Source organism: Podarcis liolepis (genome assembly GCF_965112155.1).
Source record: "Podarcis liolepis genome assembly, chromosome: 11".
In the NCBI taxonomy this organism is placed as follows: Eukaryota; Metazoa; Chordata; class Lepidosauria; order Squamata; family Lacertidae; genus Podarcis; species Podarcis liolepis.
Window position 1 is genome coordinate 38,074,418 of NC_139565.1, and position 19,874 is coordinate 38,094,291.

Here is a 19,874-nt window from a genome sequence, read left to right on the forward strand (position 1 = left end):
TAAATGTAACAGTGATATTCAGAACTGTGCCAGTAGAATTTGCCTCCCCACTCTTCTCCCTGTGTTCCCCATCTTCTCCAGAGGGTCCCCCAACTCTCCAGAGGAGAAGGAGAGCTACAGAGGGTTGGGGAGGAAGGAGAAGTCTCATTGTGGAAATCTGTTTTATGTATGGGCACAACTGGATTTCACCCACAGATCTTGGGAAACTTGTAAATCCTTATATAAGGACTACATTTCTATTTCTGGTTACTTTTGTGTACCTCTGGGAATTACCAGATGTAACTGCATTTTTCTGGCAAGTATTTAAGTAGAGTTTTATCACTTCCTAACTTCGCTAAATTTCTGGTACATGATAGGAATGTAAGAAAAGCCCTATGGATCCAGACAAAGTTCCAGTTAGTCAAACATCCTGCTCCCACAATGGCTGTCTTAAATGCTCTTGGGGAGCCCAACAAGAAGGTTATCAAGGCAATAATCCTCCCAAAGTTATGAGACCTGCATTTAAGTCCCATCATGCATACTGTCTGTGCCTGGGCTTCAGCTGGTACTCCTAGCTATAGTTCTCCTGTTGTAAGATGTGATTAGTGATGGACCTCATTTGAAAACTTTGAGGGCAAACAAAATAAATATTTCTAAGTCTTTTGCATCTAGAATGAATAACATGGTTTTACTTTACTTTGTCAATGTGCAATAGCGTTGATGAACTTTCCTGCTTAATGCACCTTATCTACTCTATGCAGTTTGGGTTTGTTAGAGTGGGGGAAAGGCTGGGTACTGTACTATCCTCTCACCTTTTTCAGTAAAACCCTAGCAAGGCCTGTGTTAAAGCAACACAGAAAGTTAGCCCTGTCAGTAAGAAGATACCCTTTGTCATCCTCTCCCTCCTTATGGCTGCCAGCATGTTGAGTATTTTGTATAATTTTGTCAAACTTTCAACACACATTTCTAATATTAGGGCTCCAGTTTTGGAGTCAAGCTATAGGGGCAAATTTGTACATTTGCATTCCGCCGTTCCATCAATAAAAAACAGCCTGCTGGATCACACCAATGGCCCGTCTTGTCCAGCATCCTGTTCTTACAGTGGCCCACCAGCTGCAAGCAAGACCTGATCACAGGAACGTTCTTCCCTCTTACGGTTTCCAACAGCTGGTATTCAGAAACAAACTGCCTCTGACTGTGGAGGAAGAGCATAGCCATTGTGCCTTGCAGCCTTGGATAGCCTTATCTGCCATGATTTTTTTCTAATCTTCTTTAAAACCCCAAGCTGGCAACCGTCACTGCCTTCTGTGGAAGCAAGTTCCACAGTTGAACTGCACTGTGTGAAGAAGTACTTTCTTCTATCTGCCTGGAATCTTCCAACATTCAGCTTCAATGCAAATCCGCTAGTCCTAGTGTTTCTCCATGCCATGCATAATTCTATACTCTTCTATCACGTTGCCTCCTTACTCGCCTTTTCTCAAAACTAAAAAGCTCCAAATGTTGCAAGTTTTTCCTCCTGGGGAGTTGCTCCCTTCCCTTGATAAGTTTGGTTGCCCTTTTCTGAATTCTACGGTATTCTTTTTGAGGTGAGGCAACTGGAACTCAAGGCTGCTCAGGCTTGTGTACCCAACAATTTCCCACTGTAGCCCAACAACTGTAGGAAGTAAATATATGCTGAGAGATGGTAACTTGTTCAGGGCCACCTACTGACCTTCATGGCTGATTGGGACAGGAACTCAGATCTCCTTGGTCCATGTCTAACATTCTCTTCTCTCCAAAACACTTGCTCCTATGTTTAGCAAGCAAAAGCTTTGCACCATTCCTTGTGCCTTCATTTTAATGGGCATCTTTTAATTACCTGATAGAGTTTAAAACCAACTTCCTTGCATGCTGCAAATCAGCAAAATAGAAGGATATATGCTGAGGTGGCATTCCTTTGTATTACAGATGAGAACATTTATATGCAAGATACAGACAGAGGAGCACTCAAAAGAGTCAGGGAGGGGCATTCCTTGCAGATGTTAGCTTTGTGCTTGGGATGGATGAGAGAGAATCTGTCTGAGGCTAGGAAGCTGATCCTCCAGTTACCAGAGTTATATTTTTCAGCGTCTGGCTCTTCTTCTAATGCTGATGCAGTCTGGTTTTCCCATTGGACAGTCAAACATGATGTTTTGAAAATAAGCTGACAATAATATGCTCAGATCTGGATTTCTTTTTTAAAAATTGCAATTTAAGTTTGAGTTTTTCAAGTCTCTCTGATTGTTCCAAACTGCATGTTAGTTGGAAGTGAGTACTACAGGTTGAATTGGACTTATTTGGCCTCATTTTTTTTTGCATGTTCAGTAACATATTAACAGATTATAGCACCAGAACCCAGACACATTAAGCATCAGTCTCTCTGTCTCTTATTGTTTTTACAGGAATCTTTTGATCCTACTATGCAGCTGCACCTTGTGCATCGAGCCCCATGCACCATTCCTCCTTACCTTTCAAAAAACCAGTCAACGCTTGGAGACCTGTTGCTGGGCTTCCTGAAATACTATGCTACAGAATTTGAGTGAGTGATCAGCTTGTCACTTAATGAAGCCTAATCTGCCTACTTTGCTCTGGTGGTTCTAATTGGTTCTGCACTGGTTGCAATTTACAAATGAACTAAAAGGTCTTGTATTTCCATTTGGTAGGGAATGCTTTCCTTTTGAATTTTTAAAAACATGCCCATGTGTAAAAATGCACATAGTGAGAGGTTAAGGCTGGGTGGCTTAATGGTTTACATGGAAAGGGAGGTTAAAAATGTACAGCACAAGCTAAGAAAAGTTAATAAATCAGTGGGAGAGTACTTGGACTTAGATCACAAATAATTTGGCAGTCTGCAGTTCATAGTTTACCAAAAGGGAGTTAGGGGGTGTTGTATATACAGTCGTACCTTGGAAGTTGAACGGAATCCGTTCTGGAAATCCGTTTGACTTCCAAAATGTTCAAAAACCAAATCGCGGCTTCTGAATGGCTGCAGGAAGCTCCTGAAGCCAATCAGAGGCCACGGAAGCCCCGTTGGATGTTCAGCTTCCAAAAATAGTTCACAAACTGGAACAGTCACTTCCGGGGTTTGTGACGTTCAGGAGCCAAAATGTTCAGGAACTAAGCTGCTTGAAAACCAATGTACGACTGTAAAGGAAAACCTCCTCACAGTTGTACCCATGTGCATTTAAGTACTGAGCAAGATCTGCCTATGGGATGGACCTGCTGTTCAGAGATACATATGCCACCATAGGACTATGTAGCAGCTGGTTTAGCAGGATGAAATATTGCTGAGCACTGTAATAGAATGGAAGTCAGTTTTACAGTAGAATTGGCAAAGCACTGTCAAAAGTACCATTTGTAAATACAAATTCAAGATTAAGTTTGCTTCACTTATTCTGCACAACGAAATTTGGGTGAATGCTGTTTTTACAGACTAGTACATAATTGTGGATGTCTTAAGCAAAAACTGTACTTCTGTTTTACTGAAAATGCTAGCTAAATTAAACATATCCTAGAAATATATTCTGTAGGGGAGTGGGGAAATGATCTGCTTCCTGAAGTCCTTCTGACTGCAAAAATTCTTAAATGTCCTATTTCATTTATACTGTTAAGGGAAGGTGGTAGGTTTCCAGCTACCAATGAGTAGCAAAGCAGTTACTGGTGTAAATGTCATGCATATCTCCAGTGAGAGGGAGTTTAAGATTAAATGATCCCTCTAGATAAAAATTTAAATATTTGCCACTTAATAGGAAAGTTTAAATTTTATGAAGCACTTGCACTTTTATTAAGAAACATGGAACATTTCGGAAGATAAATAGGCAGTAATAACATTTTCATAAATCTTCTCCGTGTTACAATAATGCAGAGTCTTAACTGCCCATTAGTTTGAATTTTTCATGGTATAAAATTGTTTAAAATGTCTCAGTGGGACATTTCAAAAACTCCTACTTTTAAGCTGTTGCTTTTTAGTTACATAACAGACTACCAAGTTCAGATTTAAGGTCAACCTATGGTTAATCTGTATTTTGATAGATAAAACTAAAATAAGTATGGATTTGCTGTGTCCTCCTGTGGCAAAGCTTAGATTGACCAGCAACTCAGAATGAATAGTATTAGATATATCAAGTGCATACACAATTCATATACATGGATTTAAATTTTCAAAAGCTTTCAAACTGGCATTCAGATTTGCTTCTCTACGTGTAGAATGGTGATTTTATACTACTCCCAGGACCGTTATTGGGATAAGTCTTGCTGCTGCCCTGGTTGTGGTGTTTCTTGCAATGTGTCGTCCTTTCGTCTCTCTTCCTTGCCTTTTATAATGAAGGGGGTTCTCCTAGTGAGTATTTTATATGTTTTAGTGGGGTACCTTTAGGTTAAACATTGCAGCCATTATTTCCAATGAAATAATTGCCCAACAAAAGTTCTGGAATCCTCTCCCCCCACCCCAACCTGGCTTGAGAGCAGTACATGTGAAAAGGATCTAGGAGTCTTGGTTGACCACCAACTTGACATGAGCCAACAGTGTGACGCGGCAGCTAAAAAAGCCAATGCAATTCTGGGCTGCATCAATAGGAGTATAGCATCTAGATCAAGGGAAGTAATAGTGCCACTGTATTCTGCTCTGGTCAGACCTCACCTGGAGTACTGTGTCCAGTTCTGGGCACCACAGTTCAAGAAGGACACTGACAAACTGGAACGTGTCCAGAGGAGGGCAACCAAAATGGTCAAAGGCCTGGAAACGATGCCTTATGAGGAACGGCTAAGGGAGCTGGGCATATTTAGCCTGGAGAAGAGGAGGTTAAGGGGTGATATGATAGCCATGTTCAAATATATAAAAGGATGCCACATAGAGGAGGGAGAAAGGTTGTTTTCTGCTGCTCCAGAGAAGTGGACACGGAGCAATGGATCCAAACTACAAGAAAGAAGATTCCACCTAAACATTAGGAAGAACTTCCTGACAGTAAGAGCTGTTCGACAGTGGAATTTGCTGCCAAGGAGTGTGGTGGAGTCTCCTACTTTGGAGGTCTTTAAACAGAGGCTTGACAACCATATGTCAGGAGTGCTCTGATGGTGTTTCCTGCTTGGCAGGGGGTTGGACTCGATGGCCCTTGTGGTCTCTTCCAACTCTGTGATTCTATGATATAATTGCCATATTGGATAACCCGATGACTTCCATTCAGTTTCATAATTTTTGCATTGCTTCCCTTATAGCTTCAATAGTTCTGGAAATTTTTTGGAGGTGTCCATAAAACCAGAAGTGTTTACGTGCCCACTTAGCGAAGAAATTACAAAATATGTTATTCTGTCTTTGATTTCCCCATGTGTATACATATATCGGCCTCAATAATTTAATATCAAAAGGCAGTTATTAATATTTGGGCTTTTTTGTTGTGCTGAAAAAGCAACTGCTTTTTTCCAGTGATTTTTAGAAGCCAGATGGATTTTGCAAAAAAAATGGTTAGCTTGGTTCAGAGTGCAGCGGAATGGTATTACTGTCTGCTGTGATCTGCTTAATTCTGTTACATAACTCTTTCCTTTAGCTTATTTTTTCTTAAATTTATTGACAAGTTGGGATATAAGCCAAATGATGCTATAATATTTCTCTTTTCACTGACCTACATTCACCCCCCCCCCCACTTTTGGAACTTTGCTAATGGGAGTCATTAGCAAAAATGGGGAATCCAAGATCTGAGGTCCAGTTTCTTATCTTCCAAATTTCTACCTGGTCCTATATATATCTTCCCTGTGACCCTGATAACTTTAGCCAAGCACAGCTTTTCCTGATTTCTACCACCTGCAACAGCCACAGTGACATTTCTAGGTTATTTTCCATTCTTCTGAGCTGCTTCAAAGTGATGTGCTTACCAAATAAATAAGGATCATTACACAATAACTTTTTTTAAAAAACCCAAATTGTAAAAGTTTATTACATTTGTTTTCCCTTTGCTAGTTGGAGCAGTCAAATGATTTCAGTTCGTGAAGCCAAGGCCATTCCAAGACCTGATGGTGTTGAATGGAGAAACAAGTTCATTTGTGTAGAAGGTAAATTCTGAAGCTTTTATGTAACTTAACTGTTATACATATATATTCTGTTGGAGTGAAGAGTGTTTTTCTGCAAGCTGAGAACATTTAAGCAGTACTGGGGCTTTTTAAATACAATGCCAATTTCTGGTTTGTTGCAAAGCATCCTTTGCTATTTTGTCCAAGTAGGCTAATGAATGTTTTTTGCACGCGGGGATTAGAAATTGCATATTGATGTTCAGAGGATGGGTGCATGGAAGCCCAAAGCTTGTTTTCATAAGTCGAAACTAGGGGTAGCCAATGTGGTGGTCTCCAAATGTTGTTGGGCTACAACACAACTAGTGGAAGCTGATTGAAGTTGTAGTCCACAGCATCTACCACCCATGCTCTAAACTATAGTTTGGCGTTAAGTGTGAACAGCCCCACTGCATAAAGATACAATGTTTAGTTTGTCAGTACAGTACGTCATTACTCAATTAATGCTTGTACCATTCTTACAAAGCCTCTCACTACTACTGTTGTTTTTACAAAGAGAGAATTAAAATAGAGACTGATTTATCCATGGAATCATTCCCTGCTGTGTATTAAGTATTGTGAGATATATATTTCACCATCATTTAAATACTTTTCATCTTGGAACAACCGTTACTCAGTCCTCTGAAAGATAGCTTCCTTACCCATAGACCTCCTCAGATGCTATGGGGTGGATGGGGCCCTTGAATAATTCTCCTGTCCCCTGACATCTGAGGGTTGCAGCTTGGAAGAGAAGTCCCTAAGCTGCAGAATTCCTGCTCTACAGAGCTGCCGTGAAAAGTGGGTAAAAAATCATATAAAGAAATCAATGTTTTCCTAGCAGTGGCCTGCCTTATGCCAGAAAAGCTGCCTTGAGGCTGTGTAGTCTGTTCTCTTTTTCACATATTGGTGTGGCTTTTGCTTGTTCTCTCCTTTTGATAATTGCTTTAAACATGTATGTATTTAAGAGAATCCTGAAGAATTGTGCAAAGCCTGGAGATTCTCAGGAACATGCAGCTGTTATTTGCATTCATTTATTCATTCAAGTAATAATTTCTACTAAAGTTGAAAAAAATACTCCCATAAGGTGGATCTAACCCTTTGTATCAGTTTCATTAAGATAAGCGTACATAATTGTGCACTGAAATTGTAGTTTGCAGATGAGTATGTTCATATGGCTCAACACAACTTCATGATTGCTAGGGTTTTGTGATTTGCTCAGATTATGGCCCTTGCAATGCAAAAAATAAACTACAGTGGAAAAATATTTCACTTTGGTTACCCCTCTCTCAGAAAATACAGTAAATGTAAGATCACCATACTTCCTATACTTTCATATAGCTTTGTTGATTCCAGTGTATTTTTTCCTAAGTGAATAGTTTTAGGACTGCCGCTTTAGAATAAAAAAACACACCAAACAAACCCTAGTGAAAGCTACATCACTGGTAATGCTCTTTTGACCTTTTCAGAACCTTTTGATCGAACAAACACAGCTAGAGCGGTACATGAAAAACAGAAGTTTGACATTATCCTAGATGAATTTCGCAAGGTAAAAATGCACAACAGTCCAATAAAGCTTCACAAAAAAGTGATTACATATAATTGTTTGAAGAAAATTGTGTCCCCCCCCCCCCCCGTGAAACTTGAGATCCAAGACATATTTGTGCTTCTCTGATTTTTCTAAGCAATTAATCCTTGGCTTTCTTCCCCCCCTCCATGGCTGAAATCCAAAGAACGGTGCAACTCTTTCTGTGCACCCGAAGGGATTTTGGCCTTATGTTTTTCAAACAGCAACTTCCAAAGGCAAATGACTTTGAAATTGAGAGGACTTTCAAATCAGGCAAATGTACCTGCTGTTCAAAGAAGGAAAATGCATCTCCTTAGGAGCCTTGCCATAGGACCTTTTTGTAGCCAGATTGCTTGTAACTCGCATGTCATGACCTCGGTGATCAGAGTACTGTCTTCCGTGTGTTTCATACTTGGAAACTAGTTTGACTTCTAAAATGAAGTATCTGGGAACTTATACAGTGGTACCTCTGGTTACGTACTTAATTCGTTCTGGAGGTCCGTTCGTAACCTGAAACTGTTCTTAACCTGAAGCACCACTTTAGCTAATGGGGCCTCCTGCTGCTGCCGCGCCGCCGGAGCACAATTTCTGTTCTCATCCTGAAGCAAAGTTCTTAACCCGAGGTACTATTTCTGGGTTAGCAGAGTCTGTAACTTGAAGCGTATGTAACCTGAAGCGTATGTAACCCGAGGTACCACTATGTAGCTAATTCAAGCTGTAATAAATGTAAATCATATTTTGAAACCTCTTGCAGGAGCAGGAAGTGGGCTTTGGCCAATGGAGGTGGGAGGGTCAGCCAGCCCATCAGTCATTCAACATGACAACTTCTGGTGATTTGGGTCGTTGAAATAATAATAATAATACTTTATTATTTATATACCATCCATCTGATGGGCTTGCCCCAACCACTCTGGGTGGTTTCTAGCAAATTAATCATGAAACACAGTAAAACATCACACATTAAAAACTTCCCTATACAGGGCTGCCTTGAGGTGTCTTCTAAAAGTCACAGTTGTTTATTTCCTTGACATCTGATGGGAGGGCGTTCCACAGAGCGGGCGCGACTACCGAGAAGGCCCTCTGCCTGGTTCCCTGTAACCTCACTTCTCGCAATGAGGGGACAGCCAAAAGGCCCTCGGAGCTGGATCTCAGTGTCCGGGCTGAATGAGCAGTTCCATTTGCAAACTTTTGCAGCACAGCCAATATCACCAGGGCTTGCTGTCACCACTAGTCAGCTGATCAGCACTGACAGCAAGTCTTGCTTGCCATGAAACAGTCGGAGTGCCCACTAAGACAGCTGTGTCTCTACCTGTCCCACACTTGATGTCACATATGCTGTCCGGTGTGGGGCAGGTGGATGTGGTTTGAGGAAATGGCCCTGCAACGATTCGCTTGTCAAGAGAGCCGGAAATTCTTATGGCACACTCAACCCCTTGCACACTGTGCACTGTACTTACTTTGGTTGTGAATCTTACTAATTTTGTTGTCTTTCTTTAATATGTTCCAGTATGTTCATTTTTGCATTTTGTTCTGTTTCATAGTCATGGCAGAGATTGAGAGACAGGAGGGACTTGAACTGTGTACTACCTTTAAGAGCAACTCTACAGAAAAGATAATTGGCTTCCTTCTCCTTAAGTGGACCATTCTGAAATACACAAAAGACATTACTGAAACCCCGGGATGCATTTCCCCCCTCCCTTCCCACTGATCTTATTTTTAAAGAGGAGATTATTCTTTCAAAATTTTGTTAAGGAAACTTTTGTAAGAATTAAATACAACCTTCATGAAATGCATTAACAATTTGAAGACTGGCTTTCCAAAACATATTGAATCAGTGATCAATAAAGAGACTGCTGTAATACTAATTTTGCAAATCTGTTGGGAGTTTGATTTATTGTTAACTTACGTTGTAGTGGTTTGACTCAGCCACATGGAATATTGAAATGTATAGATGAAATGTATGACAGTCAGGCCGTGACTTTAAAGTATAGCATACTGTGCACATTTCCTTACGAGAGAGAGTAGCTCCTGCTTTACAGCTGCAAAATGCAATATGCACTTTGGCTCTCCTTGGCTCTTTTCAGCTTTTAATAATCTTGTAATAAGAAACAGCAACTTTTAAAGAAAAAATAACAACTACACCCTAAATGATGATGCTGATGTGGCTTAATTCTCAATGAGCTCGCAAATGTATTTGGTTTGTGCTACTTTAGATTGCGTAGGACTGACTACTCCTCCATAGAACAGAATTCCCTTCCACATTGAAAACCAGGTGCTGGGTATAAGGAGGCCAGGTTAAAACCTTTCCTGACTTGCAGCTTCCTGTGTGGAAGGAATTTCGTTAAATGGAAGAGCCTGTTCAAGTTGTGAGCCCCCCCCCCCACTGCAGTCTGAAGTGGCACAACTCATGCAGCAGGTTTGCCACCTCAGCGAGAATTTCTGGGGGTTGAATTCTTTACTGGAATTTTAAAGCAGCAGAATAACTTCAAGGCAGTTGAATCATCTGTTAGGCTTGCATAATGTGTGACATGCTGAGCTGAATGCAGCCTGCCATCCATGTATGGCAGCCCCTTGGGTTTGAAAAGCATTTTGTGTGTTTCCGGCCATCCTGGGGCTGCAAAAAATCAGGATGTTGTCAGGCAGTTTGCCTGCCATTAGGAATGGTCAGTGGGCTCTGTGTTCCTACTTGATCTACAGGCACTGCAGGTAAGATTTTTTTTTATGGCAGACTGCTCTATGTTGCTTGATGCTCACTGCAGACTGAGGGTGGCGTTGAACATTACAATGAAGCAGAGGGAAAGGAAACGCAAGGGAGAATTGTACTTCCTCTTAACTGCACTTCCATTGTGATATATGGATCCTACAAGGATGGTACCGTGGCTTGTACAACCCCCTCCCCAGTTTCCTGCGCCACAAGAGCAGTGTAAGGAAGCATACGTTCTTTTCACTTCCTCATACACCCATCCCACTGCTCTGTTGTAAATTGTGGAGCTGCCATGAGTTGAGCCCTCTCCTACCGTTTTCTTTCCATATATATATAAAGTAGTGACAACTGCGAAAAATAGCTGCTACGATAAGCCAAGTTGTTGTTGTTTTAATTTGTTTCTATTTTTGTGTAAATATTTGTATGTTGGTCAGCTGCTATATAAATCAGGATTTAAGAAAACTTAAATTTTAACTTTCCCCCCAAGAAGTATGAGACTTATTTTAGATCTGCTGTTGCACAATTTGTGCCTCTTATATTTATTGCAGTCCAATTCATATGTTAACAAATGTTTACTTTTCACTGATGTCGAACTTCCTTTCCCCTCTAAGTTTAATATTTTTATTGTGTCAAGTGGAATAAAGTTTCTGTATTGAAAATAAAGCTATCTTTTGTATATTTCACCTTTTTCTTTCAATCCGCTTCTCGGCTCTTATTGTGTAGCCTCGTAGTATTGTGAAGAGTGCTTTATGAATCTCAGTGATGTGAAGAAATTTGGATTTAAACTTTTTAGCCTTGCACACGACTTATGGGGCTAGCCCTAATATGATGGGCTAGAAGTATGTTCTGGGACACAGTTTACATGTTGTTGCTGCTGCTACTGCTACACACACTCACAAACACCAGTTTCTTGGTGGCTGGGCTCCATGTTGCATTGATAGTGGGTTGCATGTGCCAATGGTGTGAATCACTCAGATCACCTCTCTCTCTCTGCCTCTGTGGGAGCCCTGCTTGGGTACTCATCAGGAGGAGTTAGGTTGATAGACACAAGACAGAACATTTTCAGCAATGATCCCAAGATAATGCCCTTTTTAAAATGTGCTGGAATGGGGTGGGGGTGTTATTCAATTGCTTTTGTGCTTTTATATTGTGTTTTTATATTGCAACTACCCTGAGACCTTTGGGTATACTACTACTACTACTACTACTACTAATAATAATAATAATAATAGAATGTCACTTTTTGTACAGTTTATAAATCTATAGACTAACCAAAGTTGATGACAAGAAGAAACCATTTCAGTTCTGCCATGTGGTAAGCTCATATTTTCCCAGCCCTGATGGTAGACTTTGGGATTGATTTTGGGACCTCCTGCCTGCAAGGCCAAATGTTCTACTGCTAAGCTGAGGTCCTTCTGCTTCAGAACTGAGGCGACTCAATGGGAAGGGTAAAGAGCGAATGAGCAAACATGGATGCTGATGGACCTCCTTCTGTTACTTGATTCCACGTCTGGACAGTAACATTTCTTGAGAATCCTGTGCCCCTGTACTTTTGTGTGTGTATGAGAGCATGTGCTGCATATAGACAAGAGAGCACATGCGAAAAGTTCTTACATAACACAAAGTATAAATGGCAATTCATAGCTCACTGGGTGACCTTGAGTCGGTCACAGACTCTCAGCATAATCTCCCTCATAGGCTTCTTGTGAGGATACAACAGGAAGGGAGAGACCATCTTGAACTCCTCAGAGGGAAAACATGATGTGAATATGATAAGAAACAAATATGTCTTGATCCAGCAAGAGAGAATGTGATAGTAGCCTCCTGGACTGTCTGGATGCTGCAGGGGAAGACCTATCTGCATTCAGAGCCACAGGTGGTTAGGCCTGCCTGAGCTCTGGCCCAGGAAGCCATAGATAGATCAAGGCCACTAATTTGCAGGCCAGCCACCTATTTGCTGGCCCTGGAAACAAGGTGGTGTTAGGACCCAGTGGCCAGTCCAAGGTGGCAGCAGCGGTTTGATGTTTCAACTTTCCGTCGTTCTATTTAAAGACTTTCCTGAGTCAGGAGAGCCGAGCTGCTGTGGATGACAGTTTGCTTCGGGCAACCCTGGAGAGCATTGAGTAGAGGGGGATAAACACAGCTAGGGAAAGTGACCTGGGGGACAAAATGGAGACCGACTGCAACTATGAGTCTGACGGATCACCTGACGTCTCCATGGAAGATGAAGAGGAGGATGAATATGAGCCAAACAGGTACGATACCTTTCAAAAATGAGACTCTGCAGCCTACTTACAGGCTGTCAAGAAGTTCTGGAGAACTGAAACGGGGAGAAGTGCCTTTGTGCAAATGCCGTGTGGCATCAAAAAGGAGATGAAAGTTTTGAGGATGAGGGGGAGCTTTCTGACGATTCTGAATGCAGCTGGTTGTGATTCTGAAAGTGCCTGGCCTGTGTGCAAAAGGCATTTTCTATTTAAAGATCCTGCGTTGTGCCAGTTGGATTGGCATCTCCTCCTGCTCCTTCCGAGCTGGCTCGTCACTGCATATCAATCTCCATTACTCTCAGGGTGTGTGTGTGTAAGTGAAGCGGACGAGTCCTTTATTCTTTTAAAAACGCCATAACCCACGGTGCAATGAGAGGTGGGGGAGAACTTTAATTAAAGAATCGATTGCTTGCGGGGTGTGTGTGTGTGGAAATGAGTGGTGGTTGTGACTCAGTTTGTGTTTGGAGGCTACAGGCCGTTTGGGCTTCATGTACTTTCGGCATGGCTTGTTGCTTGGTCTGACAGCACAGGGCTCCTAAAAATGGGGGGATTTCAGCTCTGCACCCAATAGATGAATGGAAAGGGCACCCCAAAAGCAGTAGCAGATGTACGTATATAGTTAAGGAAGATTCCTAGCCAGAAAAGTTTCCAATGATGGTTCCCAGTTTCTGGTTCAGGACTTTGTAGCAATAAGCCCATTTTGACTACAAAATAGAAACTCACACTGAAACCAGGGAGGTCTGAACTGCTGGAGGTGAAGACTTGGTAGTACAGGGAGCCTTGTCTTGCTGCTTTGGCTCAAGATCTGCTGTCACTTGGTTATTGAATTGTCCTTTTCTCCTCTCCCTGGAGCTGTCCCCCATGGAGACAGAGCCCTAGCCAGCATGCTGGTGGGTGGGTGGGTGGGCTACTAGATCACTGCCTTACCTGCACAACTGGTTTGCCCTACCTAGATTTAATAATAATAAAAGAAGAAGACATCTTGCTTTTAAAAGAGGGAAACCTCTAGCGGCAAAAACTGGTTCCCCCAAAGTCGTCATGCCACAGATCGGTTTGTTTGTTTCCTAAAATTGATTGTGAAAACCCTCAAAGTGGTTTACAGAAAGACAAAACGATAAAATTGAGGGGAAATTCACAACCGTACTTTAAAACCTACAAAAGTTAAAATATAAAAGCAGATTAAAATCAACTCAACTTTCTATGCATCTGGGAATCTTTTTATCAGGCACCAACTGAAGGTGCCTACTTGATCTCAATAGGCAGGGTGTTGCCACACTAAATGATCAAGTTCTTACAAAGGCAGAACAGGTATTATGCAGCTCCAATTTGGTCCATCTGCCCTCCTAAATAACATAAGAGGAGTCTTGCTGGACCAGACCAAAGCCAAATCTTGTCCACCATTCTGTTTCCCATAACAGCTAACCAGATGCCTATAAGAATCCCACAATCAGGGTCTGGGTGTCATAACTCTGTCCTCCTCACGCTCCTCAGTGACTGGTATTCAGAGACATATTGCTGCTACTGGAGGTAGCATATAAGCATGGTGAATAACTATTGATAACCTTATCCTCTAGTTTTGTCTAATCCCCTTTAAAAACTGTCCACACTGGAGACCCACCACTATTTTTTTATGGTAGCAAATACCGTAGCTCATTTACGGCACTGTGTGAAGAATTTCCTGAGGCTGAATTTGCAGCTCAGCTTTGTTCTCCTGAAATTCCCCTGGGGCAAGGTAGATTTAATACTGGAGGTGGTTTCAGATGGACGTTTTATTGTGTGATGGATCCTCTTGTAGAAAGTCCCCACAGGATATCATTGGCATCAAAATGCCAGGCCATATTCCCCCAGCCATTAAATCTTCATTTACCCTTTTTGTAGGAAACCCATTAAGTTAAGGCTGGATACTTCTTTTGTTTTCTTTGATGGGGTCCCTATTTCTTCATGCTAGCCATTTAAATGGCAACACACCTTTGCGAGATGGTTTGCCTTTTTAATTAAAGGGTAAACGCTGCATTTCATCTGGGCCGAAGATAATTTGTTGGTGCGCAATCATTTCTGGGTTGAACGGCGCATACAATTGCAACCACCCTGATACTTATATGCATGGTGCTTACATGTCCTGGTGCTCTCTGTTGTGTGCACATATCTCTAATAATTGATTAATACAATTGCCTGCATTTGCAGACTTTTCTTAGCAGTGCAGTTATGGGAGCTGTCATGATCGGCTCCTGCACCTCAGCATGTACCACTATGCCACTGATTAATATAGCAAGGATAAATGGCTTTGCATTACTTACACGTAGTTTAATTAGCCAAATGGATTCTCTGTGTGTGTTGCTTCTGAAGAAGAATGGGAATGTGATTAATGGAAATGACTAACGTGACTTGATAAATGTGTTGCCTGTCTCTGGGAACTCGCCCAAATGATCTCTTACGCTGCGCCCTGAAGTGAGGGTGGCTGTAGCATTAGTGGTTTTTAAAAATGTAGCTGCAAATTCATCTTCAGCACGAGAGCAAGCTGGATTAGGGAAGTGGGAGCAGAAAGTGAAGTTGTCTTGCCCTTTCTCTCTCTCAAGCACTCAAAGTGTACTTATGACCCAGTTGTGCCAGCTGCTGTGCTGAGGGCAGAACTACATTTTATGGGAGGCAGCTGCCAAGATCAGCGCTTCTAAAGCAATGATGTCAAAACACAAATAACAGGGGTTTTTAAAATGCAGATTGCATAGTGGGGAAGAGAGGAGGAAATTACACTATATTCCCCCACTAAAAGAGACCACAGGCACTCAAAACCATTGAAATTAAGAGCCCAAACCACTGAAGGTTTTTGCCTGGTGTCTAAAATAAGACAGAGATGGTGCCAGGTAAAAAAAAAAAAGTAAAGGTAAAGGACCCCTGTACGATTAGGTCCAGTCAAAGGTGACTATGGGGTGCGGTGCTCATCTCACTTTCAGGCCGAGGGAGCTGGCGTTTGTCCACAGATAACTTTCTGGGTCATGTGGCCAGCATGACTAAACCACTTGTAACACAACAGAACACAGTGATGTAAACCAGAGCACACAGAAACGCCGTTTACCTCTCCGCCTCAGCGTACCTATTTATCTACTTGCACTGGGATGCTTTCGAACTGCTAGGTTGGCAGGTAAGCCTCTCTGGGGACAGCAACCCCAGATGCAGGGAGCCACCACAGAAAGGGCCCATTCTTTTGTTACCACAGTGTGGGTCTCCAGTGAAGGGGCCACATGGAAAAGGGCCTTAGATGACACTTGCAGGGTCCAGTTTGGTTCACGTGGGGAGAGCGGATCCTTGAGGTATTGAGGTCCTGAGCTGCATGAGGCTTTATATGTCAAAAACAGCACTTTGAATTCAGCCTGGGCACCAAATTGGTAACCAGTGCAGTCATGCCAGAATTGGTGTTTATATGTTCAGGTTATCCTTCCCCAGTCAACAATCTGGCCACTGAATTCTGCACCAGTTGCAGCTTCCAAACCATCTTCAAAGGCTGCCCCACATACAACATATTGCAGTAATCCAGCCAGAGGTTACCAGAGCATCGACTGCAGATGCTAGGCTATCCCTGTCCAGATAGGGGCACAGCTGGGACTCCAGTCAAAGCTGATAGAGAAGACACTCAGTGTCACCCAGGCTCTTTGAGTCTCAAGCTACAGGAATGGACCTAGAAGCACCACCAAGCTAGGTGCCCCCTCCTCCAGAAGGGTTACACCCCCATTCAGAGCAGGCCCACATCCCAACAGAATCCATCATCATCATCATCATCATCAACCTTTTATTCGACCGTCAGTCAGAAAAAAGTACATTTGTCAATACACAGTTAAAACATCCAGGAAGATTTTAGAACTTAGCCAACACTAAAATGGGCTAAACAGATAGCCCCATATCAATACAGTCAATTATAGTCTTGCGACGCTTAAAAGCTAAAAAAAGAAATTTGGCCACCAAGGAAGGTATAGCTCTAGCGACATTATTCAGCAAGTGTAAAACCTGGTTTTCTCCGGGTAGGGAGCTAAATTGACATAGGAGTGGGTCTATAAAATTTTGTCTAAGCTCTGCATAAGAAGGGCAAGTCAAGAGAATGTGTTCAGTTGACTCAACCACACCCATGGCACAATGACAGGTTCTCTGGGCGTATGGTACTCCCCTGTACCTTCCCCACAATATCGCAGAGTCAAGGATACTTAATCTAGCCGCTGTAAGAAGTCTGCGGTATTCCACATAGTGGATTTCTGCAAGGTAGGGGGCTGGTATGGTCCGATAGATCTGGTCCTCTAGGAACATCCCTGGTTTTACCTGGGCTATGTCCTCTTGTCTGGCAATGTCACTCAGTCTCCGGGAGATCACAGCTCTAGCTTGATTGTACGTCATAGACTCAAAGTAAAGGTGAGACAATCCGCAGGACTGAACCTCGTTAATGACCTCCCTTTCCCACGATGATTGGAAATCGTCCCTCAATATCAAGGGGGCAATACCCACTGGTTTAAAACAAAGCTTGAGCCATAGCCAGAGCTTCGTCTTCAAGGCCACATACCGTAGAGCTTGCCAGCCACATCCCAACAGAATCCACAGAAGACTTTGGCTCTCACATAGTGCTACCAAGCGGTTGCAAAAAGCACCCAGAAAGTCAAGGTCAAGCCAAGGTTAGGTGCAAGAGATCAGATCCAGGGTGAAATGTAATCTGGGTGCAACTGAGGAGATGTGCTGGAAATTCACTCCCCAAGATGTAGAGATGGCTGTCAGCATGGGTGGCTTTAAAAAGGGATTCATGGAGGATAAGGCTACACGTGGATACTAACCACAATGGCTTTGCTCTGCTTTCATGGTATAATAATAATAATTTATTATTTATACCACGCCCATCTGGCTGGGTTTCCCCAGCCACTCTGGGTGGCTTCCAACAGAATATTAAAATACAATAGTCTATTAAACAGTAAAAGCTTCCCTAAACAGGGCTGCCTTCAGGTGTCTTCTAAAAGTCTGGCAGTTGTTTTTCTCTTTGACATCTGGTGGGAGGGCGTTCCACAGGGCGGGCGCCACTACCGAGAAGGCCCTCTGCCTGGTTCCCTGTAACTTGGCTTCTCGCAGTGAGGGAACCGCCAGAAGGCCCTCGGCTCCGGACCTCAGTGTCCGGACAGAACGATGGGGGTGGAGATACTCCTTCAGATATACTGGACCGAGGCCGTTTAGGGCTTTAAAGGTCAGCACCAACACTTTGAATTGTGCTCGGAAGGCAGTAGGACTGCAGTTGCTGAGAATCGGGGAGAGCACTGCTGCTTTCAGATCCTTCTTGCAAGCATCCCATAGGCATCTGACTGGTCACTGTGAGAACAGAATGCTGGACTAGATGGGCCATTGGCCTGATCCATCAGGCTCTTCTTATGTTCTGATGCTAAGTGGATTTGGCACACTTGAACACAAATCCACTCCCCAAATAAATCTACTGTATTTTTTGCTCTATAAGACTCACTTTTTCCCTCCTAAAAAGTAAGGGGAAATGTGTGTGCGTCTTATGGAGCTGCACAGCTATCACAGAAGCCAGAACAGCAAGAGGGATTGCTGCTTTCACTGCACAGCGGTCCCTCTTGCTGTTCTGGCTTCTGAGATTCAGAATATTTTTTTTCTTGTTTTCCTCCTCCAAAAACTAGGTGTGTCTTGTGGTCTGGTGCGTCTTATAGAGCAAAAAATACATAGCTTTCTTGCACTAAAGAAAGAGAGAGGAAAATACACTGGGAAACATGGGATAACAGTCGTGTGACATGATGTTAAATAGCCTCCCTGCCAGCAGATCATCACGAATTCTCAATAAACCTTGGATGCCGTATAACCTTCCTACAAACAAATCAGGGTGAATACTTAACAAACAAGTGACCCTAAAGTTCTCTGGTTTCCATATGTAGCTCAGTCACCGGCTTGGATGCAGTTCTGATTTTGAAGGAAATTGCTCAACTGAATTGGTGGGACTTGACTGTCTGCCAGAGCCAAAGCTGGCTGGCCTCATATCATCCTACGCTGGGAGGTTTGCTTCATTCAAAATAAAACACAGAAGACGTGTCAGTGAGGCATGAGACACTGATCGATTGCAGCAGGTCTGGGCAATCTGTTCGGCAGTGAGCACTGCATTAAAAAGTGTGAAGATTTGCTGCTATTACTGTACCTGGTCAATATTTCTTCTAGTTCAAAGCAAGATCCTAGTACATACTGCAGGGATAGGAGAGAGGAAGTGGACGAGGCGCCAGGAGACTTCTGTGTAGAATGCAGCAGAAATACGGTTCCTGTCAACATATTTGTTTATGAATCCTCTCTTACCTTTCTTTCTCCCCTGTTTAATTTTAAGAGTCTAAAACAATGGTTTGTCTCTATTCAAGCAACAAGAGCCTGGTTTCTAGTTGGGTTAATATTTTCCCATAGCTTTCATGTTTTAACTGAAACACCTTAGATTAATGTAGGTAGGTATCCAACTCTGAAAGGCACGTATTCTGTATCTTACAGGGTGGCCATGTGCCCTACTTTAGAGAGGACACTTCTCTCTTTGAAGGAGTCCTCTGTCTGAAGGGCTGTCCAGTTTAAAGATGAGGAACCACAAAAAGGGAGAGCAGGGACTTTGAAGTTGCCCATTAACTTTTAGCGCATAAATATCAGAGTGAGCAGGCACATAGACACTATGGTGAGATGTACTATACAGTGGTACCTCGGGTTACATACACTTCAGGTTACATACGCTTCAGGTTACAGACTCCGCTAACCCAGAAATAGTGCTTCAGGTTAAGAACTTTGCTTCAGGATGAGAACAGAAATCGTGCTCCGGCGGCACGGCAGCAGCAGGAGGCCCCATTAGCTAAAGTGGTGCTTCAGGTTAAGAACAGTTTCAGGTTAAGTACAGACCTCCGGAACGAATTAAGTACTTAACCCGAGGTACCACTCTATTTCTATTGAAAAATACATTTTTGCACCCTTCTGTGTGGCGTGTCTTGACAAATGAGGTGCACCAGCCTCTGTCACTCTATGGCTTCAGGCAGCATCCATTCCAAAGGGCCTGCTGGATCAGGCCAATGGCCCGTCTAGTCCAGCATTCTCTTCTTCCAGGGGCCACCTGAATGCCTGTGGGAAACCCTGATGGACAGCTGATGGTCTGGTGCTTGGCTTTGCTGGAATTGTTCTTGCGGTTTTGTGGTTTTTATTTTTTATTATGGGGGTTTAATTAGAGGATTTTAAAAAATACATTGTTGTTGCATTATAACTTGTTAGCTGCCTTGCATTCCTTAGAAAGTAGGCAGGGTGTAGGTTTTTTATTCTT

At 42.7% G+C, this 19,874-nt stretch overlaps 2 protein-coding genes across 9 annotated transcripts in view; both read left to right on the plus strand.

Annotated features, from left to right (window-relative positions):
- The window catches only part of TENT2 (terminal nucleotidyltransferase 2), a 34,951-nt gene extending 23,964 nt beyond the window's left edge, over nt 1–10,987 (plus strand). For all 3 annotated transcript variants that reach the window (XM_083465363.1, XM_083465364.1, XM_083465365.1), the window contains exons 12-15: nt 2,400–2,536; nt 5,951–6,042; nt 7,503–7,582; nt 9,142–10,987. In XM_083465363.1, the coding sequence (XP_083321489.1) occupies nt 2,400–2,536; nt 5,951–6,042; nt 7,503–7,582; nt 9,142–9,216 (384 nt within the window). In that variant the 3' untranslated portion in view covers nt 9,217–10,987. The remainder of the gene's footprint in view (nt 1–2,399; nt 2,537–5,950; nt 6,043–7,502; nt 7,583–9,141) is intronic.
- Nucleotides 10,988–11,953: 966 nt separating this feature from the next.
- Nucleotides 11,954–19,874, plus strand: part of CMYA5 (cardiomyopathy associated 5) — a 50,682-nt gene continuing 42,761 nt past the window's right edge. For 3 of the 6 annotated variants that reach the window (XR_014517054.1, XR_014517055.1, XM_083465106.1), the window contains exon 1: nt 11,973–12,559. Coding sequence is in view for 4 of the 6 variants with exons in the window: in XM_083465106.1 (XP_083321232.1) it covers nt 12,474–12,559 (86 nt within the window). In the remaining 2 variants the exon portion in view is untranslated. Of the gene's footprint in view, nt 12,560–19,874 lie in introns of all 6 variants that reach the window. The other 3 variants (XM_083465108.1, XM_083465107.1, XM_083465105.1) reach the window with 2 other exon arrangements.